General features: G+C 39.1%; 1 protein-coding gene across 2 annotated transcripts in view; it reads left to right on the top strand.

The window, feature by feature from the left end:
- LOC129774059 (serine/threonine-protein kinase 32B) overlaps nt 1-25,081 on the top strand; it is a 384,143-nt gene that overhangs the window by 290,659 nt on the left and 68,403 nt on the right. For both annotated transcript variants that reach the window (XM_055777758.1, XM_055777762.1), the window contains one exon: nt 12,920-12,957. In XM_055777758.1, the coding sequence (XP_055633733.1) occupies nt 12,920-12,957 (38 nt within the window). The remainder of the gene's footprint in view (nt 1-12,919; nt 12,958-25,081) is intronic.

The following is a 25,081-nucleotide window of genomic DNA, read 5'->3' as shown; positions in this document are numbered from 1 at the left end:
GAAATAAGTGTTTCATGTAATTAAATAAAGGGTGTGTCACATCAAATTGCATCACGGAAAAATCGCTGTAGAAATTCGCCCAGTAGACCGATCCTTTTGAAAATTTTAGACAGTAAAATAAAAACTATTAAACAACTTTTGGCATTTTCCATTTTTCATACTTCGAGCCCAAGCCCGTATGCTCGTACCTTCCTCTTTCCCCCGTCCATAAGGTTCTGTACAACGTCAGGTTGTAGTTTTTTTTTTGAACAGAAATCCATTTTCTCTTGAAGTCCGCCTCCGATTTGACAACTTTTGGGTTCTTCCGGAGGGCCTGCTTCATAATCACCCAATATTTCTCTATTGGGCGAAGCTCCGGCGCGTTGGGCGGGTTCATTTCCTTTGGCACGAAGGTGACCCCGTTGGCTTCGTACCACTCCAACACGTCCTTTGAATAGTGGCACGAAGCGAGATCCGGCCAGAAGATGGTCGGGCCCTCGTGCTGCTTCAATAGTGGTAGTAAGCGCTTCTGTAGGCACTCCTTAAGGTAAACCTGCCCGTTTACCGTGCCGGTCATCACGAAGGGGGCGCTCCGCTTTCCGCAAGAGCAGATCGCTTGCCACACCATGTACTTTTTGGCAAACTTGGATAGTTTCTGTTTGCGAATCTCCTCCGGAACGCTGAATTTGTCCTCTGCGGAGAAGAACAACAGGCCCGGCAGCTGACGAAAGTCCGCTTTGGCGTAGGTTTCGTTGTCCATTACCAGGCAATGCGGCTTCGTCAGCATTTCGGTGTACAGCTTCCGGGCTCGCGTCTTCCCCGTCATGTTTTGCCTTTCGTCGCGGTTAGGAGCCTTCTGAACCTTGTATGTACGCAGGCCCTCCCGCTGCTTGGTCCGCTGGACGAATGAACTTGACAAATTCAGCTTATTGGCGACATCCCGGACCGAACTTCTCGGATCACGTCTAAACCAAGGCGCGTAGAAGTATATCCTAAGGTGGGCCAACTTGCTAAAACCACTCTTCAGCCATCTTGGAAGTCTACTGTGTTTTGTTTGTAAACAAAACACAATACGCTTGTGTCCAAGCTCGCTCGTGATCAGTCTGTCTCTTTCATGCTTCAAGGAAATAATTCCCCTTCTGCTTTCTTCCGTACTATTTTCATATACCGCTCCCCTAACCCACTTAGTGACGAAACGGCCTCACCTAGTACCATAGACCCGTCTTGGTCTAAACTGCTTAACTACGCGCTTGTGATCTTTTTCACTGACGGAGCAACCATTTTTGCCGTTCTTCACCTTCCGGTCGATGGTTAGGTTCTCGAAGTATCGTTTTAGTATTCTGCTGACCGTGGATTGGACGATTCCCAGCATCTTACCGATGTCCCGATGTGACAACTCCGGATTCTCGAAATGAGTGCACAGGATTAATTCACGACGCTTTTTTTCGTTCAACGACATTTTTCCAAATTTACGAAAAATTGACAGTGAAGCATGGCCAACGTGATCTATACACTCTTATCTGATTTTAAAGCGAAAGCTGAAGATATAATTCCTAGAAATTAAATTTCTACAGCGTTTTTTCCGTGATGCAATTTGATGTGACACACCCTTTAACATGATGTAAAAATTTTCATTCAAATTTTAACATTTGAAAACTGGCTTCTTGTCTTCAAATCGATTACACTAACGAGTTTGGGACCCAAATTATAGCCCATCATTGAAAGTCGCCTCCAGAAGTAGACAGTAACGCGTGTTAAATAAAAAATGAGATTCTTTTCAATCACATTTAAAATTTTTTTTTTTTCATCGATTTCAGTATTTTTTATTAATAACATAATGTATTTTCTTCAAAAAAATGTCAGTGAATGTTTGAGTAAGGGCCGTGGTCTGCTGTTCGACGCAACTTTGTCGCGATGCTCTTACAAGAACACTGTACGGCACTTACGTCCATTTTCCGGACAATTCCGGATTCTTGTAGTCAGTTGTAGTTTTTTGAAGAAAGTACATTATGTTATTAATAAAAAATACTGAAATCGATGAAAAAAAAAATTCTTTTTATATGTGATTGAAAAAATTCTCATTTTTTATTTAACACCCGTTATTCCTCTGTCGTCGCAAATTCGTGGCGCCTGGAGGTGATTTCGTCGAAAGGACCGCGTGAAAAGCAATACCGGTTAATATGTCATTTCATTCGCTTGTTTACAATTGAAAACAACAATACGGCAATTTACGGCGCTACGGTTCATTCCGAGAACGTGCAATATGTGCCGAGAAAGCAAGAAACGCGCCGAAATCCTCGCGATTTATGGAGGATGTTGGGGTGGCATTAGGAATCGATTGGTGTAAAAATATGTGGCCATAAATTTCAAGCAAAGAAGGGTGCTTTTCCCCCCAACGCGCCTTAGAAACAACCGATAGCACTCAATCACGAAGGCTCGTCGGGGCTGATTTCGAAAGTGCTTACGCCAGGTATCCGAAAATCCAAAACCGGGGGGAGCAGAGAAACTCCACAGAGGACCAGAGGCGGTGTGACAGTTCGATTCTCTTGCTTCTTGACAGAACGTGTTTTATTGGGAGTAATGTTCGTCGGCTGTTCTTTTTATGGCAACGAGTTGGCCCCAAATCACGCCAACTGTTTCTCTTGAGGGACAGGGACAGATTCGATTGAAATAACAAACCAATAAAATGCTGAGAACAGAAGGTTCGCTTTTGTCGTCAAATTGTACGATGACACGTGAAGTTTGTGCCTTTTTTTTTGGTTCCATTGATTGACAGGGAAAGGGAAAACTTTCGTATGAGATTCCGAACCGAACCTAATAAAGTGATCCTCGCAAAGTTGTATCGGGTGGGAATAAATCGAATTCAAACTTGCAGTGGATTGTGAGAAGTTTAATTATAAATTCTTCAACTTCAGAGCTGAATCGAATGACTTTGCGGAAAGAAACGGAACTCATTTAATCTCCAAGCGCATTATTTCCCGTACAACAAACTTCCAAGTCTATTTTTGTGATCAACTTTATCCGCTTTATCTCCTGGGAATGGAGCGCATTGGGAGAATTGTATTGAGAGCAGCTGCTTCCAGGAACTTTTAGCGGAGTAAGTTAATAAAAAGACTTTCCCTCGTCCATGCTCGAGGACAATACAACGAAAGATGGGAAACAGCAGAAAGTAGGGCAACCAGGAAATTAGAGTCGAAAAACAAAACGGAAAAACACAGTACGAGATCAGTAATTGTGGGTAATTATGTTGCCTTGTGTTGCAATTGCAAAGAAGATTTCTTCCGGTGAGGAAAATTTCTAGGGTTTAACAAGAATTATCGGTTTCATAGTTTACTTAAGATGTTGCTAGCAGGGTTGTATGCATATGAAACTTTCTTTTCAACAAAGTAACTTGGAACAGGGTTGGAACTCTATACAAATCACACATCGAAAAGTGTCTCCTTTTTAAATTGTTGTTTACATCGACGAATATATTTTTTGACGTAGGATTACGTCTTTCGGGAACATATTGGGGTACAAATTGAAAATCGAGAATCGAGCACATCGCGAAAATTGTCCAATTTCAAACGCTTATTGCTCAGTCATTTCATGATGGATTGATGAAATTTTTGCGTCAATCGATTTCGGCACTCCATAACAATTTTTTATATTGAATAAAATAATATATATCATTAAGCTAACTATCAAACAAATTGAAAAATCTCAACCCCTATCTTAACGGAAATACCCACTTCTGATTGGTCGAAATTGACGACATTGACGGCGGTTCCCTAACAGAGACATCAAAACCAAGCTGCCTAGGGGAAATCAGCATTGCAAATACAAGAAAGTAGGGGGAGCTTTTGCTTCCGCCGAGATGTGTTCCCAAACAGAGACATCAAAACCAAGATGCCTGATGGAAATCGGCATTGTAAATACATGAAAGTCGGGGGCATTTTTATATTGCAATTAAGAAGAGTGATACGAATAATTCTAGCAAATAAAATTTAAATTTGGAACTTTAATGTTGGTTGCTTCGTGAAACTCCATATCAATGTCCAATCGTGTATTGTGAAAAATTTAGCACAAGGGTAGGTGTAAAATTGTATACGATAGCCGTTGTGTTAACCCTTTCTCGTACAACATAGAGTCTCACTACATATAGTATTAGGTGTAAATATAGTATTAGGTATTGTTAGTCCAATTAAAATTCGCATTGGGTTGAATAAACAATCAGAAAGTAAAAATTATAAAAGAAAATTACCTTTCCCATTTCAAATATATTTTCGCTATATTAAAGTAACATGTTTTTACTGATAAGAAAAATTGATAATTGTATTCGGTATTAATAATTATCTTATATTACATTGGTGAATTTTTTTTCTTTATTTCATCAATACATATCACAAGAGGCATTTCGTCTAGGATCATAGAGGGCGGTTCTCATCATATCTCGTTCCACTTCGGTATCCTTTATCTGATACGCACCATCCAACGACTGTTTATCATACTTCTGTCATCATCACCCGTTAAACACTGGTGGAATGAACAAACAATACCCAACAACCAAAAAAACTGCCCTTTTCAGATCCACCTAATCATTATCAAAGAGTTTAACGATGTAATTATCCAAAATCAACAGATAACCTAACGGAATCCTACGTCAATTATGCGGTCGTGTCTCGGACACAACCCTCCTGTGACTTTTTCCACTACGTTTCGGCAGAGAGTGTATGCATGGCTGACAGATTTCTACACGAGGTGTTTAACGAACGGTGGAAAGGTGGGAATGTTTATGTTTATGGGCCCTATTCCAGAAAACGAGTCGAGGAGACGAGCGCTCGTCTCGTTTGTTTTGGTTTGGTTGTTTTGGAGCTCGACAAAAAAACAGACGAGTAACTCGTCTGGCTCGACGAAAAACAAACGAGAAACTCATCTGAGCCGACGGATTAAAATCCAGTGTCTGAACAGTCAGCCCGACGAGCTGGGTTTGTTTCGATCAAGGTGTGTATATATAAATAAGGTGTGTATATATAAATATCAGGTGATGTAATCATGCGATATGTACTTTGAGCCATACTGGAATTGTTGTCAGTATTGTTTACAAACAGACCGTCGCCGACTAAGTTACCCATAGAATATACAGATTGGAGATGCTACACGATCTAATACGGGTCTAAGCTTTAGATGCTTTTAGTTTGTAAATTAATGAATTACTGTTACAAGTGGTCTTAAAAGAAAAGTGTTATTCTGAAAACCATACCGAGAATGGTTGCAAAGCATTGTTATGATTCGAAGCGGCGAATGTGAATGGAACCAGAAAAATTTGGGATTGGTTCGATGCAAGTGCAAGGGTAAATTGTTCAATCAAATGAAGAAAGTAGCTGTCGGCAAAGCTATTAAAGAAGCTTTTGTTCGGATATATAAAACTGCACTGGAAGAGTGGGATGGCGTTGTTGTGGTGCAACATGTAAGTTTATTGAGAAACCGTTTCATTACAAGCCGTATTTTAAATTCGTATGCATATTATATATATATATATATATATATATATATATATATATATATATATATGCTATATATATATATATATATATATATATATATATATATATATGTATTAGACTGTCAAAAAAGTCCTGCGGTATTTCCGCGAGGTGTCGTTGTAAGCGCGTTGTTCTAGTTGTATTCATTGTATCGAGTCATACTATAGCTTGTTGGAAAGGTATTTTTGCGCGCTATAATATAGTGTTTTGACAGTGTTTTGTTTGGTTAAGTCGTTCGTGAGTTATGGTGTCGCAAATATGGAGCAAAATATTTTACAGTACTACTATGACAAAGGCAAAAATGCATCTCAAGCTGACAATAAAATTTGTGCAGTTTATGGACCCGATACAGTTTCCATTTCCACCGCACAACGATGGTTTCAACGTTTTCATTCTGGTGTAGAGGTCGTCGAAGATGCGCCACGCTCCGGAAGGCCTGTCGTCGAAAATTGCGACAAAATCGCCGAATTAGCCGAGAAAGACCGGCATAGTAGCAGCCGTAGCATCGGCCAAGAGCTGGGGATAAGTCATCAAACCGTTATTAACCATTTGAAGAAGCTTGGATTCACAAAGAAGCTCGATGTATGGGTGCCACACACGTTGACGCAAAAAAACATCTTTGACCGTATCGACGCATGTGAATCGCTGCTGAATCGCAACAAAATCGACCCGTTTCTGAAGCGGATGGTGACTGGCGATGAAAAGTGGGTCACTTACGACAACGTGGAGCGCAAACGGTCGTGGTCGAAGCCCGCTGGAGCGGCTCAGACGGTGGCCAAGCCCTCATTAACGGCCAGGAAGGTTCTGCTTTGTGTTTGGTGGGATTGTCAAGGAATAATCTATTATGAGCTGCTTCCCTATGGCCAAACGCTCAATTCGGACCTGTACTGCCAACAACTGGACCGCTTGAAGGTAGCACTCATGAAGAAGAGGCCATCTTTGATAAACAGAGGCCGCATTGTCTTCCATCAGGACAACGCCAGGCCACACACTTCTTTGGTGACGCGCCAGAAGCTCCGGGAGCTCGGATGGGAGGTTCTTTTGCATCCGCCGTATAGTCCGGACCTTGCACCAAGTGACTACCACCTGTTTTTGTCCATGGCGAACGAGCTAGGTAGTCAGAAGTTAGCCACAAAAGAGGCCTGTGAAAATTGGCTATCCGAGTTTTTTGCCAATAAGGAAGCGAGCTTCTATAACAGGGGTATTATAAAGTTGGCATCTCGTTGGGAACAAGTCATCGAACAAAACGGCGCATATTTGACTTAAAACAGATGATTGTAACTAATTTTATGAACAAATGAAAATTCACACTTTTTTTTATTTTGATCACACATGCAGTATATATATATATATATATATATATATATATATATATATATATATATATATATATCTATATATATATATATATATATATATATATATATATATATATATATATATATATATATATATATATATATATATCTACCAGTCTACCTAATAAAACATTCCATTGAAACTCGTGTACTGGAATAGGATATTTTGCTCGTCTCGACAGTGATTGAAGCCGAGACGAGACGAGACGAGACGAATTGCTCGTCTCGTTTCTGGAATAGGGCCCTATATAAGAATTGCCGTACGATTTGATTGAATGAACAAAATTTATCAACAGTACTGGAATTAGGCTCCTCTTTCAATTTAAACAAAGATTGATAGGAGATTTCCAGTAGTTGTCAATGTTTATTGTGTGATTTGGTTTTTGTATAGGTTGTTTGGAACGAAGGTATAACCCTTCATAAGGCCGTGGAAACTAGGCAACGAATCGACTCCAACTTCAGAGAACATAATCATTACAATAACACATAGTTACCTTTGAAAAAAATTTAACTATTGAAATAGTTGAAAAAAATAGTTTCAATTGAAGAATTTACATTGGAATTACAACCAGATGACACAGCGAGTAAAATGAGGATGTTTTGTTTCTTTGGTATGAAATTCGTTCAAATTTTCTAGAAAAATCAGAATTTATCTTCAAATTACCCGGTTTCATGTATACTCTCCACGCGGAAAAGGTTAGAAAATCATCATTTTGCAATGTGCTATGTATATTACGAGGAATGGCTTTTTATAAGTATTGTAACTTTATTTTTTTTCAACTAAGTAAACGATGAATAGGGTGTTTTGCGTTAAAAATACTGCAAATACTTCTCGTATCGGCCCCTACATAATCAATGATATCAGCCAATTTGATATGATATCGAGTTCATCTCAATTATCCATAGTATCAATAACCGGTATGCATTATCAAACTTAAAATTTTCGAAGATTATCTATGACTTTGGTCAAATCGCGTGTCAAAACCATCGTAAATATACAAAACTCCAACTTTCTTACCATATACTGACGACATGAGATGGCTGAGATGAATCTAAATTGAAAAAAATAAAAATAAATAATCACCACCGAATCTTGCTTTTCAGTGCGTAAAATGAACAAACACCCTCACTTTTGTGGTTCTGAGCTCTAATGTAGATGTCGCATGAGCTGATTCAGCTTTGCGTAAACTCGTCAATATAACAGTTCGGCTGAAAAGTTCATTAGGTTGACGTCTAGATGGCGCCTCTTGCAAAAATCTACTTGACCATCACAAAGCACAATCTTTCAAAGGATACGTGTCAAAATTTGACAGCAATCAGTCGATTGGTTCCTGTGTTACAGCATTGAGAGTGAAGCAACTTTTGTTATTGTGAAAAAAATGGAAAAATAACGAATCAATGAAAACGATGGCAAAATTGCATGAATTGGGCTTCGAATTCCACCGTATTCTCAAGATCTGGTCCCCAGCGACTATTTTATGATCGCAGATCTTAAGAGAACGCTCGCTGGCAAGAAATTCCAGACCGATGATGAAGTTATTACCGAAACTGAGGCCTGTTTTGAGGAAAACCGAAAGAGTACTATAAAATGGAATCGAAAAGTTGTAAGATCGCTATAATCGCCGTAACGCCCTCGGAGGCAATTATGTTGAATAATAAAATTGAATTTTGCCAAAAAAAAATAGTTTACTGTGTTAGCTTATCTTACCTCAATAAAATACCTTAATAAAAATCTAAACACAGAACATGCAGGAAAAAATGAACTATTTAGATTGTTTATTACTCAATAATTTCTAAATAAATCGGAAAGAATTTTGCATCAATTGATAGGAAATATTTCTACGCATCTATCACAATGAATAAAATGTAGTTTTTCCTGACATAAGCAATTGAATAACTGTAATATATCAAGCGCTATCTAACGCCCTAACTACCCAACTTTGATTGGCCCGATTTGTGGTTTCCCCAACACAGCCATCAAAATCAAGATGCCTTACATTACATGGCGTTTGTTCAGATTCATTACTAACACAGCAAACAAACGATGTTAACGAGATGACCACCAAACGGAAAGTTAGACTCCGAGTGGAGACTCCGTGCGAATGCTTTTAGAGATTCTGGAGTTTTGGAAACGTTGTGGTGACCAACACAATGTCGTGAGATTTTATCGAGAGACTATTTTGAACGTTAATATCTTTTTGCCGGTTGAGGGAAGTGGGATGACAAACATTTCATTCGAATTATAAAAAGGCCTATGAGAGAAATTTGTTCCAACGGCTCAACAACTGCTTCGAAAGCAAAATAATGAAATCACAAAAATCTATGAATGTGGGCACCTGCTTCAAAATCCACTCAGTCATAATTATTCGATGGGTTAATTATGCTCATTCTGGCCAATCCTGTTTCTATTTTGCTACCGTTGTGAACGGACTTCCAATTTTTTTTTACCTCAGAATGTATTTGCAGATTATACACGAAAGAAGATCTAGAAAGAAGTTCTAGTTTGCACTTTTCAGAATTTTCGAAAATTCCGGTTCATTGAGAACAAATTCAGATGCAACTTCAAAAGAACGTTTATTAAACCAATGGTACTTCTACGTCAACCTTGCAGTTGTATAAAAGATATAACCAACCTTTAGTTTTTTTCTGTTTTTTATTTTTCTTAAAATAGTATATTCGGGTGACAATAGTCTTATTAGGTACATGTATCGCCTTCACTTGTGTATGTACAGTAAGTTACATCTAATTCGACATACCGAGGCACCACTCATTGTCGCATCAAAGACGATTCCCAGCAAACAGTCAATCGTTTAACTTTTGCTACTGCTAAGTCTCATATAACTTCGTTTCAAATTACAATCGTATAAAATATTAATCAAAAGATGCACCATGTGTATCAGCAATTGTATAAAATGCAAAAGCACGAATTTCAATATAATTGATGGATTAAATTGTATATCGGTATAACGATCATCTTAGTATCGCAACACGCGATATTATAGGTATTATACGTATATTACCTCCACTTTTGCGTGTATATGCCAATTATACGCATTATATATCATCCAAATTTGTCTTGGTTGTATGCATATCGCCTCCAATTGTGGCTATTCATACGATTTAACGTTGATTGTGACCTGTAATTGGACATTCGGAATGACAGTGATACAGTGTCGACGTCTGGTGGCGACTTTCAATCTGGGGCCATAATTTGAGTCACAAACGAGATTATGTTGTATATACGATATTCATACGATTTGATGCTTTCTGGGCTAGCTTTCTGGTTTGTCAAGTTCAAAGTCCTCTGTTTACAGTTGTTTTTGAGTTTAGTGCAGCTGAATAACGAAAGTTGAACTCATTTATTGTTCTCATTATGTATATCGATACGAAACCGACAAACAGATAATCTTTCGTTCTTAAAAGTTCAAATTAAAAAAAAATCGTCTTAAAAATCTGCTTAAAACTAAAAATATTCAGACCCAAATGTTATTTATAAACGTAATGTTTCGTACATACATGCATTTCCAATAATTCGCAAATCAACTTAATTTATTTAAAAGAAAATCGAACTAATTTCTTTAATCATTTAAGTCACTTAAAGGGTGTGTCACATCAAATTGCATCACGGAAAAAACGCTGTAGAAATTCGCCCAGTAGACCGATCCTTTTGAAAATTTTAAACAGTAAAATAAAAACTATTAAACAACTTTTGGCATTTTCTTTTTATTCATACTTCGAGCCCAAGCCCGTATGCTGCACCTTCCTCTTTACCCCGTCCATAAGGTTCTGTACAACGTCAGGTTGTAGTTTTTTTTTGAACAGAAATCCATTTTCTCTTGAAGTCCGCCTCCGATTTGACAACTTTTGGGTTCTTCCGGAGGGCCTGCTTCATAATCGCCCAATATTTCTCTATTGGGCGAAGCTCCGGCGCGTTGGGCGGGTTCATTTCCTTTGGCACGAAGGTGACCCCGTTGGCTTCGTATCACTCCAACACGTCCTTTGAATAGTGGCACGAAGCGAGATCCGGCCAGAAGATGGTCGGGCCCTCGTGCTGCTTCAATAGTGGTAGTAAGCGCTTCTGTAGGCACTCCTTAAGGTAAACCTGCCCGTTTACCGTGCCGGTCATCACGAAGGGGGCGCTCCGCTTTCTGCAAGAGCAGATCGCTTGCCACACCATGTACTTTTTGGCAAACTTGGATAGTTTCTGCTTGCGAATCTCCTCCGGAACGCTGAATTTGTCCTCTGCGGAGAAGAACAACAGGCCCGGCAGCTGACGAAAGTCCGCTTTGACGTAGGTTTCGTCGTCCATTACCAGGCAATGCGGCTTCGTCAGCATTTCGGTGTACAGCTTCCGGGCTCGCGTCTTCCCCATCATGTTTTGCCTTTCGTCGCGGTTAGGAGCCTTCTGAACCTTGTATGTACGCAGGCCCTCCCGCTGCTTGGTCCGCTGGACGAATGAACTTGACAAATTCAGCTTATTGGCGACATCCCGGACCGAACTTCTCTGATCACGTCTAAACTGCTTAACTACGCGCTTGTGATCTTTTTCACTGACGGAGCATCCATTTTTGCCGTTCTTCACCTTCCGGTCGATGGTTAGGTTCTCGAAGTATCGTTTTAGTACTCTGCTGACCGTGGATTGGACGTTTCCCAGCATCTTACCGATGTCCCGATGTGACAACTCCGGATTCTCGAAATGAGTGCGCAGGATTAATTCACGACGATCTTTTTCGTTCGACGACATTTTTCCAAATTTACGAAAAATTGACAGTGAAGCATGGCTAACATGATATATACACTCTTATCTGATTATAAGCGAAAGCTGAAGATATAATTCCTAAAAATTAAATTTCTACAGCGTTTTTTCACACACTTTATTATGTACTGTTTTATTTTCATGTATTGTAAGTGAGTTCCGGACAGTAATGTCGCGAATACTGTTAAAAATGTCGAGTTCCGTTCCGAATGAAGAGCATTTGCCGTATTCGCAACATTTGACAATTGACAACAATTGAAACAATTAAATTAAATTAAATAATTTATTCCAAGATTGAAATTTTCCTTGCGGTAAATCCCCGATAAAAGCTGGACAGCAGCACAGCAGTAAAGTTTTAACCCAACGGGACGACTGCAGGAAACTTTATTACGGACAAAGTTTTCCCTCCACTTATTGTTCGACTGAGAACTGATTTTTTTTGTTGGGTCCTACTTTAGCATCTCACTGAATACCAACATATTTTCTATGTGCTTCTCTTGTTCAGTGACGAGTTGCTCGAAGCTTATACCGATCTACTGATAGAAGAGGCGGATGCAATATCTTCCAGTTACGGGTGCATTTTGTTAACTAATTCATACTCAGACAATTTATGATTCAGAAATGCAAGCTGAGGCACAAAGTTACCATCAAATTCGTACCCTGCAGCTGCTCACAGAATGCATTTGTATTTTCACCCACATTGAGTCAGATCAAACACCGTCCGACCTGTTTTGACCTCTCTTTCTCCGGTGTAAAGTGACTTTGTTTCCACTTCCGTCTACCGATGAGGCCAACGTTCCAACGTAAGGTGAAATTTTCATGAATCTGCCTCCCCAGAGATTCGCCCGCTTCAAGGTCCGAACAATCTTCCAATCTTCCTATAACTCCTTTGAAGCGGTTTCAGACTAGGTTCGGCTTTTCGGGATATGAATGTTTCAGCAGCTAATATTTTAAAAGATTGCATTTCTCACCGGAAGCAAAGGGATGAAAAAGAGGGCTTTCGAGTGATGTGTGCCGTGTGGTTGGATGGTTTCAATAATTCATAAACATCACGACGACGCGGCATTATTTTGATTGTTGTTTTCCTGGGTTCATATCTCGATGACATTTGTCAACGGAATACGCTTCCGGTGGCTCAAAAACAGTTCCCCCGTTAGTGAATAATGTATTAGGATGGCGTTGGCTTAATCCCGTTTTATAATGTCATTCATGTACAGTACAGTTACATATTCATAACATATTTATCCGATTTGCATCCAATTTTATACAATTTTTTTTCTCTCTATATTTCTCCCCTGCAGGGATATCAAACCGGATAACATTCTGCTGGATGAGGAAGGTAAGCGCCGAAGTGGTTTTGTTGGGTTCTAAATAAATTACGGTCAATCCGATATTACAAGCATATGTTTTTTTCCAACTGCATTCAGGCGCGGATGTAATCAATATTGAATCATAAACACAGCTTGCAAAATAATCATGTGTTGACCATTGAATGGTAAATAATCCAGCTATTTGTATACTAGAATATGACTTTTCCACATTTGGCCGGATTATAAAAAATAGCACGCAATGAAATTTGCCTACGTGATGGTTGGAAGAGGGATGCCAGCCTCCTGGTTGCATTCTCTAGTGAAATACAGGATTGATATGTTCGGCTGACGCTTTGAATATTGACAAAACTTCTATGTCTATTTTAGGGTTCATTGGTCTACTTTTACGGGCACTCCTTTTCTTTTTGGCGAAGGACTACGTCTTTCAGTAAGGGTTCCAAATCAGGTCACGTTTTTATGAAACATCGTTAACGTTAATAACTATTTTCACTACGAACGAGTATTAATGATTGGCATACCAATCGAGTTGCAAATTCTCTAATTTAATTTTATGTGCTATACATATCAAATCCCTAATCCGTAAACTGTGTAAATTAACGAGAATCGGAGGCATTCCTAGTTTCCCATACATTCTGCCCATTTGTGTGCTTATCAATCCGTTTTGTCAATAAGGTTCTACTTATGTGCATTTAATCGAGCGTTCGTTCACGGGTGATGAGAGAGAAGAAAGGAAATATTGCAATTTTAGCTCCGTCATTTCTCAATATATCACAGAAATGTTTGCATCAATCGACGAAAAATATTTATACACACCTATTACACACCCATTACAATTCTTCGAAGCTAACTATCGACCAACTGAAAAAATGTCAAGCATTATCTAAACGAAAATTGGTCCAGTAGTACAAGCAATCTGTGCTCTCTCAATTGTGCTGTTGAAAAAGCGATAATGATGCAATATGTCACGTTGCATCGATCGGATGTATAAATTAATTTACTTTGAGATATTCTCAATTGGCGAATTTACGTTGGATTTAAAACCAGATGGCGCAACGAGTAAAATGAGGTTGTTTTGTTTTTTTGGTATGGAATTCGTTTAAATTTTCTAGAAAAATCAGAATTTATCTTCAAATTTCCCGGTTTCACGTATTCTTTCTGCACTAAAAAGGTTAGAAATTCGCCATTTTACAATGTGATATGCATATTTTGAAAAATGGCTTGGTATAAGTATCATAACTTTATTATTTTTCAACTAGGTAAACGAAATACTGCAAATCCTTCTCGTATCGACCCTTACATTATCAATGATATCATTCAACTAAATATGATATCGATTTCATCACCATTATCCAGAGTATTCATAACCTGTATGCATTATCAAACTTAAAATTTTTGAAGATTATCAATGACTTTGGTCCAATCGCGTGTTGAACCCATCGTAAATATACAAAACCCTGACTTTCTTACCACCTGTGAAAATAGTTATTAACGTTAACTTTATTTCACAAAAACGTGACCTGTTTTCTGATTTGGCACACTTCCTGAAAGACGTAGTTCTACGTCAAAAATCAAAATTTTCCCCCTTCTTCCAAAAATACTTTTTTGGAAAAATCATAGCTTTTGAACAACTGGACCATCTGATCGATACATCCAATTGAAGCCAATGATCTAGTCTTCTTTCAAAAAATATTGCGCTTGCGAAAATTCAGAATTTTTGTTTCCATACGATTTTATTTAGCTTGCCCTGTAACATGTTTGTATGTTTGTATGTTTTAAACATGTTTGTCTGTAGCGCTGTATCATATTAATGGGAATTTGATTCCTTTCAGTTGACCGATTGATCTGAAATTTGGAACACACCTTTATGTCTGCAGTCATTATAAAACTGCGTAATTCTTCCAATCAACCTGCCCAAAAAAGATTATGACTTTGGTCCAATCGCGTGTTGAAACCATCGTAAAATACAAAGCCCTAACTTTCTTACCATATACTGACGACTTTTAATGGTTGAAATGAATCTGAATAGAAATAAAATGAATAATGACGACCGAATTTTGCTTTTCAGTGCGTAGAATAAACAAACATCATCACTTTTGTGGTTCTGAGCTCTAATGTAGGTGTCGCATGAGCTGATTCAGCTTTGCGTAAATTCGTCAATAGTTCTCTTTCAGGGGGTCTCCATAGCCTGCATCGAGAGAATGATCATGGGTTCAATCCCAGAAGCCTTGTTGCAGTGCTTGCTGAATGGCATTTCCGTTTGTTCCTGATTTCGTGAGTGCCCCCTGCCGTCTGCTTCTCTCTCTCTCTCTCTCTCTCTCTCTCTCTCTCTCTCTGTCTCTCTCTCTCGAAGTAAAGTGATATTTCCAAGCGGGCAATTACGAGAGAAAAACACCGTTCACACTAATTGCAACACGTTTAATTTAATCTACAAGCTTTACTTGAACTAAATTTATCAATTGTTACATGTACTCATTCTCATTCATAACAATTAACAATGTTCAAGCGGAGAGTGTTCAATAGTGCTATTCTGTATTTGCGATCTTCTCATATAGGGTAACACGGGGTGGGTGATTTGGTCATATGGGGTGATTTGGACTACCCCTTTATCTCAAAAATTACGGCTCAACTTGGATTTTTTATAATGTCATTTCCTTCTATTGTTGAACCGTATGTACCTAAAGTAAAAAAAACTTTGGTAAAACTTCACAAGTAGAGGGAAACGGTAGCATAAACACAACAAGCACTTTGATCGTCAAAAATGTGAGTTTTCCGATAGTGGATTTAAGGTTTTTCCCGCTAATTAAACAAACTTTTCGTGTATTGTACAGTAAAGTTCTGTTGCCTATAGAATAGGAACAATTTGATTAATTGCATTTTAATTTTAGCGAGTTGTGTGGGGTGGACACGTTTCTGTGGGGTGAATTGGTCCTACAGGTTTGAGACTATTGTTTGGTCTAATTGATTCCAGATGCCGCTGAATTACAAAAAGAGGATGGACAGACAACGTTGGAAGAAGGAGGAGCTTGAAAGAGCAACGCAGGCCATCGAGAACTGATTTTCTTTGACCAAGCATCAAAAGTGTTTGAAAATGCTCGACCAAGAGTGAAAAGATTCATGCAGGAATTTTTCTTTCGAGATGGTCTCAATCCATCTTTTCTGGTCTGGAATCTGGCCAAGACAACTGGTATCGATTCCAAAACATGGTTACTGATTGTAACATTATCCCAAAATACTTTACATAAACAAAAGTAAGTTTTTTTTTATGTTCGAAAAACATTTGCCGGTTTTTCATCATTTTTATAGTATAATTTAACAAAATTAACACGTTGTGTGATGCTAAAACGATCCATATTGTAAAATGGCAGACAATCAACTAACGATATGACACTTTGGTTGGCAGCTGTATATTTGGTAGATTGAAGCTTTATATAATGATTAAACATTATTTATTGAGAGAAAACAAGTGTAGCTTAATATACAATGTGACATTTTTCATTTAGACCGTATTGGTTTGGAAATATTAGGCGATTTGCTTAGGTGGTCCAAATTCCCCCTTTTCCCCTACATGGATTTTAACCCATACGTTCTGTTTCCGAATGATCCCGTACAACTTTTATGACTGCATCCTGTAACCACTTCTTTTTCGGTTGTGATGAGAACGCTTCAAAACCTGTGTCTACCAAAATATAATTAAGTTGCGTGCGCATTTCACTCTACGTATAAACCATTATAGTGTCAACAACCTCGGCCTTTTTCAAGGCTACAGGCGAATGAACTTTGTGAAGAAATAATCAATCAATCAATCGTTCTCTTCCAGTGATACTGTAGATAGCGATCAGCCAACATCATACATAAAATCTGAGAGTTATTTAGGAAATATTGTTACTTTGCCTGTCGCTCGCGCAGATCAGTGCAAGCACGCTGTATAATGAATTATGCGTTTCGTTGGATAGAATAATAGTTTGCTTCGAACATTGCTATGAAGTATATGTTTGGTAGGCTTGGAACTATAAAGGCTTTAAACTTTTTCAGTTCATTCGTTCCAGAGTTCTAGAGAGCAATGAAAGAGGCCAATTTGGGCAACTAAAACTAAACTCTAAACTATCGGCCTTGCGGAAAGCCATTTTCGAGCTTCGCTGTCTCTGCTGTCTGGTTTAACAGGAATATATGGGCTGTAAAATGAATATATAAACACTGAACAATTGGGAAAAAACTCTCGAGCAAACAGACTTCGAAATCAAAGAGCCCGGGGAAATCAGTATTGCAAATACAAGCGAGCCGAGGTTGTACCCGCATGCATTTTTGCACTACGGAATGTGTAGCCTAACACGGACTAAAAAAACGGGTATGAACTCATTCAATCAATAATTTAATCAATACGAACAAATGATTATTAAACCAAAAATGGTTCTACGTCTACCTTGCGGTTATATACTAGATATCAGCCATTCCTGTTCGCTGACCTCAGCGGCCATTTTGTCCCACCATCTCTTCATCTCTGTTGCATCCCGAGTCGTCCTACCATTCTTCTTCATCTTCTGCTTGACAATTGCCCAATATTTTTCGATAGGGCGGAATTGAGGGCAGTTGGGTGGGTTGATGTCCTTTTCGACACCCCGTTGTCTCGATACCACTATAGTACCTCTTTGATGTAGTGGCAGCTTGCCAAATCTGGCCAAAACTTTACTGGTCCTTTGTGAGATCTAATGTACGGAAGAATACGTTTTCTCAGGCACTCCTCCTTGTACATTTTGGAGTCCATGGTCTTGTTTGTCACAAAAACCGGGGTTTTTCATCCGCAGCTGCAAATACCTTGCCAGATCAAACACTTCCTTGCAAACTTATCGGCAAAAACGAGTTCGAACTTGCCGGGGACATCACCCCGACCAGTGGCTTTATAAAATTTTTAGCCTGGAAGCTGCCCAAATTCCATCTTCACGTACGTTTCGTCATCCATGAGGATGCATCCGTCGTACTTCGTTAGAACCTTGTTGTATAACTTCCGGGCACGTCCTTTGGCTACTACATTCTGCTTCAATGCCCGATAAAGATCGTATTCCTTCGCGCAGACGAATCCTTCTGACGGTGCACCGGTCGGCGTTGAATTTCTTGACGATGTCATAGTCCGACTGCCCTGGGTTTGCCTTGATCGTTCTCAACACCCTCAAATGCAGTTTTCGATTCTTAGTTCCACTATGACGCTTGGTATGAACCTGCCGATCGATAGTATGCATCTCACGGAAACGTTTGAGAACGCTGCACACGGTCGATTTGGCCATTTTCAACGATTTCGCGATTTTTGAACCTGGGTTTTTGACGTGGGTGTCCAAAATTAATTTTAGTTTCGCGGCTTCCATCACGTGTAACTTTTTTGAAACAAAACGAATCGTAATTAAATTTTCAGCACTGATAGAGGAAACATTCCAAAACAAAGTGCTGTCAAAACATTCTAGATCCGACCACTAGGAGCGCTGTGGTATAATATACAGTGCGTCCAGATTTAAGATGAACTATGCTTTATACTAATGCTACAGATACTGTACTAAAAACTAGAAAATCGTGGGGCACGTCGGATTTCCGTTATCCACAGTTAGTTGGTTCATCTAATACCCCACGATTCTATTTCAGTCTCATCAATGCCCTAGATTAATGAAGAAAGGGATGTGATTACTACTTACTGCTACTTGCCTAATTATTTGCTAGCTTTTAGTACATTAAACCGTTTAACTTAAAAAGTTTTTTTTTTACTTTTTTTATTCTATGAAAAGAGCAAACGCTTTCGTGACTCAGGCTTTCTTTATTCACCATTTTGAACGAATCAGAAATGAAGTATATGTTGTAATTTGTGTAATTCGTATTTTTTGTTGTTTTAATGAAAGAAAAAAGTTCAAATAATATAATTTTATCGTTCAGCATGATAAACACCTAACCTTTGGTGAGAATCAAAATTGAATTATAATTAAGTTTATTTATAGTTCGTTCATTTTTATTGATGCGATTGTTTTCACCTTTAATAACAATACTTTTAATATCATGCAAACGTTTCAAAATTGAAACAAATCAAATGTATCTGTGGAATACTAGTTCGAAATTGTCAGCCTACCTCAATAGCCAAGATCATGTACCTTTGCTGGCTCGATACCGTACCGTATTCTGACGTCCACAAACTATAGAAAATGTTCCGGGAAACTGGATCGGTGGTCGATAAGCTAAGATGCGGAAGCGGCTTACAACTTACAACGCGAAAATACAAACATTGTTCGTCAGACCAGGAAAAAATCAACAATAGTTGGACGAACGAATTATGTTGTGATAAAGTTGATTCAATCGAGGTCTTTGAAAACAACAATTTTTTTCCAAAACATTCATTTAGAACATTGATGTTTTGGAGAAAAATTGTAAATAAGAAAGTTATCAGAATAAAATGATCGAAGAACAACATGGACACTTTTCTTCTGTGAGCACTGAAGGTCAACTGCTCTGTCAACAGTTGTTCTACTTGTCTGTGTGACGCTTCTTGAACGCCTTAATCACATAGGACACGATTGAGTGTGCGATACATCAACGAGAGACATTTGGAATTTTTTAATTGAGGCTCATAAATTTGGTATACGTGTCTTCTCGTTCTAAACCCGTTACTGTTACTAACCGACTGATTTTGATGAAACTCTACCGATGTAAATATCATACTATTTTTCCGTCAAAATTCAGCTGTTTTATCCACACGTTAAAAAATTACTAGACAAGTGTACGGAAGTGTATCAATTTTAAATCGTATGATTAGCGTATATACAGCATGATATATCCCATATTTTGGATGGCATATGAAGCGCCTAACTGGCATATACATGCGAAAGTGGAGGTGATATACATACATGACAATTGCTTGCGAATTATTTTGGATGAATATACGACTTGCGCATGCATCTAGTACGACAATTGGCATACGTATATACGATTTACTACAGGCAAACAAAAAACCAATGGCGGAAAATGTTCATGAGGCTCACGAACCGAACATGACAACAGTTATGTTTCTAAAAATAGGAATTATTTTTTTGCTTTCGTTTAAATACTTTGAAGACATAGTCCCAAACCAAACTTAACTTTTTTTTTCTATAAATTTCCTTGCATTTCCACCAACATTTTATCTATAATATAAAGTCATCATCAGACACAATTTTCGTTCAAGGTTTTTTCTCACTTGCAGAGAATGTATTTCTTTTGACTTAGAACACCTTCGATATGTAGAGCTAGTTTTTCATTTAAAATTTTTGTTTTAAAAGCGTGTTTATTCCACCTGAAAATCCATAACAATTTTTGGTTCACATAAATAGAACACAGAGCACAATGTCGGCCGTGTCAAATTGTGTGGCAAGGTTGCCACATTTGCACAACTCGATTGGACTTGAGTCGAACGGATTACAGAATGCAAAATATCAATCCGATCGGGTAATTCTGACACGAACGGATTTCAGAATACGGGTTAGAAGTTGATCAGTAAACAGATCTGGAATTTCTAAGGAAATTTCACTATCGATTTCATCAGGGCCTATCGATTTTGTTGATAAACCAAACCAAAAATGTGTGTTTGAGGTAATGCTCGCTTCTTCCCTTCAACCGAACACATCCAGCAATACGGGACCGACTCCCACAGGACTTCATTTTTTGTTTGAACACACATTCTCTACCTTCGCGCATATATCTATTATAAATTGTAGGCACGGCTCACGACATCGTAGAATGGCGATGGCATGATCATATCGAACCATTTTATGATACAATTAAAAATGAGAAATGATGTTCATAAAGAATACATTACCTTTAGCTGGGTCTATTTGTTTAATGTAATGTACAATTACTGTCTTGTCCCTTCAGAACGGCTGTGGGATTGTTCGTCTAAGAGGCCCAACTGACCTGCACGCATGTTCCTGAGCTGGTCACTTAGAATACATTCAAGGCGTATTGCTTAGCATAGAAATATCAACCAAGTTCTACTCAATATTAGGCAAGCAATATTACGATGATAAGGCGAACGTTGGGAACGTTAGTGCTATTGACAAAGAACATGGGAAGAGTCGCATGAACGATGTGCGTCAACGAAGAATTCCAGATTATTGGTTTTTCTTCGAATCACAATTCCTCGCGTCACTGTCCAGCCGTTTTCTATGATTCTAGCAACGCTTGCGCATTGAATATACACACGTGCTCTAGCAGATTTTTTATCAGGATTGATGACAAAAGCGTGATTGTCATTTTGTAAAACGAGCCAGTGTGATTTGAAGCATTTCAATAATTCGTTATGCTCATTAAAAATACTTTCGGCTCGCCGGCGATACGCCTGGCTTTAGGCGAAGTGAGGTTACTTGCGAATGTATGGATGAAAGTTCGATGTAGCGGGTCATTCAACAACGTAAATAAATTCGTTCTGTATGAAAAACGAGCGACGGTTAAATTATTTGAATATTTTTTATGCAACAATACTAAAACCACAAATAAAAATATGGTATGGTGATTTAAATTTACGGTTACATGAATTGTTTTAAGCCAAATTTCAGAAAAAAGATTTTTTTTCTGCATAGGGCCACCCCAATTGGTATAAAATATATATTAGGTATACCGGTAAGTTCATTCGGTTGTACAACAGATGGCGTAACTTGATTATTATTCCAGTGAATCGAATTTCCATACATTCGTTGGAAAACTACTGTTATTGCGCGTCTTTTCAGTATATGTCAAAAAGTTGAAGCGTAAACAACATAGTTTTTTGCCACTTCGAATATGTCGAATTTCGTACCAACGAGTGTGTTTTTGCGGGGAGTGTTACTTCATTACTTCAATATGAAGAAAAAAGCTGCGGAAAGTCATCGCATTTTGGTGGAAGTTCCGAACCGCCAAAAAAGTTTGAAGATGAAGAATTGGAGACTTTACTCGATCAACATCCGTCACAAACGCAACAAGAACTTGCAGATACACTTGGAGTAGCTCAGCAAACCATATCCAATCGTTTAAAAGCAATGTGAATGATCCGAAAGATAGGACATTGGGTGCCGTATGAATTGAAGCCACGAGACTGCTTCAACGACGTAAAAGAAAGGGTTTTTTTTTGCATCAAAACGTTATTTGCGATGAAAAGTAGGTCCATTACGACAATCCTAAGCGTCGGGCAACATAAGGATACCCCGGCCATGCATCAACATCGACGATCGCGCGGAATATTCACGGCCAGAAGGTTATACTGCCTATTTGGTGGGATCAGCTGGGTGTGGTGTACCATGAGCTGCTAAAACCGAATGAAACCATTACGGGGGACCTCTACCGACGACAATTGATGCGTTAGAGCCGCGCACTGAAAGAAAAACGGCCACAATACGAGCAAAGACACGATAAAGTTATTTTGCAGCACGACAATGCTCGGCCGCATGTCGCGAAACCGGTCAAAACATACATGGAAACGCTGAAATGGGAGGTCCAATTCGACCCGCCGTATTCTCCAGACATTGCTCCGTTCGGTAACAAACATCGTGACACGACATTTTTATATATTTAGAAGATGGTCAAATAAAGTTCAGTGCCACGTGTGTTAAGTAATCAAATAACATGAAGTAAAAATTTACATTCAAATTTTACTAATTTAAAGCTGCTTTCGGGCCTGCTGATCTGGTTGAGATTAATTTGTCTACCTAAGTCACCATATCACCACAAGACGTCGACACTGTTCATACGACATCGCGAGTCTTGATATGTCAAATTCCTAATATGATGTTATATGGTCTCAATCACGATCTAAAATGATTTACTGTTGAACGGTAACCCACAGCATGTAATACAATTTTTCGCTGTACCACATGGATTCAATTTATATGTTTATGCGACTCACAAACTGCATTAGCCTGATATGCATATATGATATCGTATAGTGTATATCATAAAACCGATGTTTGTTACACCGAATTAGGACTTAATCTGTACTTATAAATAAAATCGAGGTTTTGGCATTTTATACGATTGTAGATGTACAGAATGTATCTTTTGATCGACATTATATATGATTTTGATTCGATCTTACTTTACATGCCATTTAGAATATGTCAAGTTGTGCGATCTCTTCCACCTTCAACTTTTGGAAGACAATCTGTAGGTTGTTTTATTATCAATTCTACGAAGGATTATCGAGTTGAGTTTATTTAGTTTCAAATTCCAACTTGTCATGTGCTGTATATCATCACTCATCCCTGAAAAAATCCCATTATTTTCACCTTAATTTGCTCATGTTAAGGATGAGTAACTCTCACATCAGCTTAATCACACATCCACCCACAAAAAAGGCTTGTCGAAAAAAAGTGAAGAAAAAAGTTGTCAAACAAATCAGCCTCCGTTTTGCCCGTGATCCAATCGGATCTGCTGGGATGGAATGCTGTGAGGGTGTGTGTGATACGAGCAAAATAATGTTCCGCCTCTGGATGGATGGCAAACTTTTTCTTCGCACACAGCACAGGAAGTTTATAATTCCGGGAGCAGGATTTGTGCCAGGAACAGTACAATAATTTCGACAGACAATGGAGTTTGGATTTCTGGAGGGATGCGTGACAACTTTTGCTTTGGCGGTAAACGAGTCACGATCGTAATCTAATGGCGACGGGGTTGTTTCATATAAAGGGTGTGTCACATCAAATTGCATCACGGAAAAAACGCTGTAGAAATTCGCCCAGTAGACCGATCCTTTTGAAAATTTTAGACAGTAAAATAAAAACGATTAAACAACTTTTGGCATTTTCTTTTTATTTATACTTCGAGCACAAGCCCGTATGCTCGCACCTTCCTCTTTACCCCGTCCATAAGGTTCTGTACAACGTCAGGTTGTAGTTTTTTTTGAACAGAAATTCATTTTCTCTTGAAGTCCGCCTCCGATTTTACAACTTTTGGGTTCTTCCGGAGGGCCTGCTTCATAATCGCCCAATATTTCTCTATTGGGCGAAGCTCCGGCGCGTTGGGCGGGTTCATTTCCTTTGGCACGAAGGTGACCCCGTTGGCTTCGTACCACTCCAACACGTCCCGTTGAATAGTGGCACGAAGCGAGATCCGGCCAGAAGATGGTCGGGCCCTCGTGCTGCTTCAATAGTGGTAGTAAGCGCTTCTGTAGGCACTCCTTAAGGTAAACCTGCCCGTTTACCGTGCCGGTCATCACGAAGGGGGCGCTCCGCTTTCCGCAAGAGCTGATCGCTTGTCACACCATGTACTTTTTGGCAAACTTGGATAGTTTCTGCTTGCGAATCTCCTCCGGAACGCTGAATTTGTCCTCTGCGGAGAAGAACAACAGGCCCGGCAGCTGACGAAAGTCCGCTTTGACGTAGGTTTCGTCGTCCATTACGAGGCAATGCGGCTTCGTCAGCATTTCGGTGTACAGCTTCCGGGCTCGCGTCTTCCCCACCATGTTTTGCCTTTCGTCGCGGTTAGGAGCCTTCTGAACCTTGTATGTACGCAGGCACTCCCGCTGCTTGGTCCGCTGGACGAATGAACTTGACAAATTCAGCTTATTGTCGACATCCCGGACCGAACTTCTCGGATCACGTCTAAACTGCTTAACTACGCGCTTATGATCTTTTTCACTGACGAAGCATCCATTTTTGCCGTTCTTCACCTTCCGGTCGATGGTTAGGTTCTCGAAGTATCGTTTTAGTACCGACCGTGGATTGGACGATTTCCAGCATCTTACCGATGTCCCGATGTGACAACTCCGGATTCTCGAAATGAGTGCACAGTATTAATTCACGACGCTCTTTTTCGTTCGACGACATTTTTCCAAATTTACGAAAAATTGACAGTGAAGCATGGCCAACGTGATCTATACACTCTTATCTGATTATAAGCGAAAGCTGAAGATATAATTCCTAAAAATTAAATTTCTACAGCGTTTTTTCCGTGATGCAATTTGATGTGACACACCCTTTAAGGGGTAAGTGTAGGGGAACAAGCAATGTTTGTGTTGGAATTTGCGCTTATCAGACTGGGGGGAAGAGGGGTTGGATGTTATGGTAACAATCCGTCCGTCGCGAAGCGGAGATCTATCTGCGGCATGGATTCGTGGAAAAATAATTATGATTCAGCGAATCTCTCAAAGTGTTCACTTAA

Source organism: Toxorhynchites rutilus, chromosome 1, assembly GCF_029784135.1.
Source record: "Toxorhynchites rutilus septentrionalis strain SRP chromosome 1, ASM2978413v1, whole genome shotgun sequence".
Classification (NCBI taxonomy): Eukaryota; Metazoa; Arthropoda; class Insecta; order Diptera; family Culicidae; genus Toxorhynchites; species Toxorhynchites rutilus.
The sequence above is the reverse complement of the archived record's forward strand: the minus strand, read 5'-3'. Positions and strand labels throughout refer to the sequence as shown.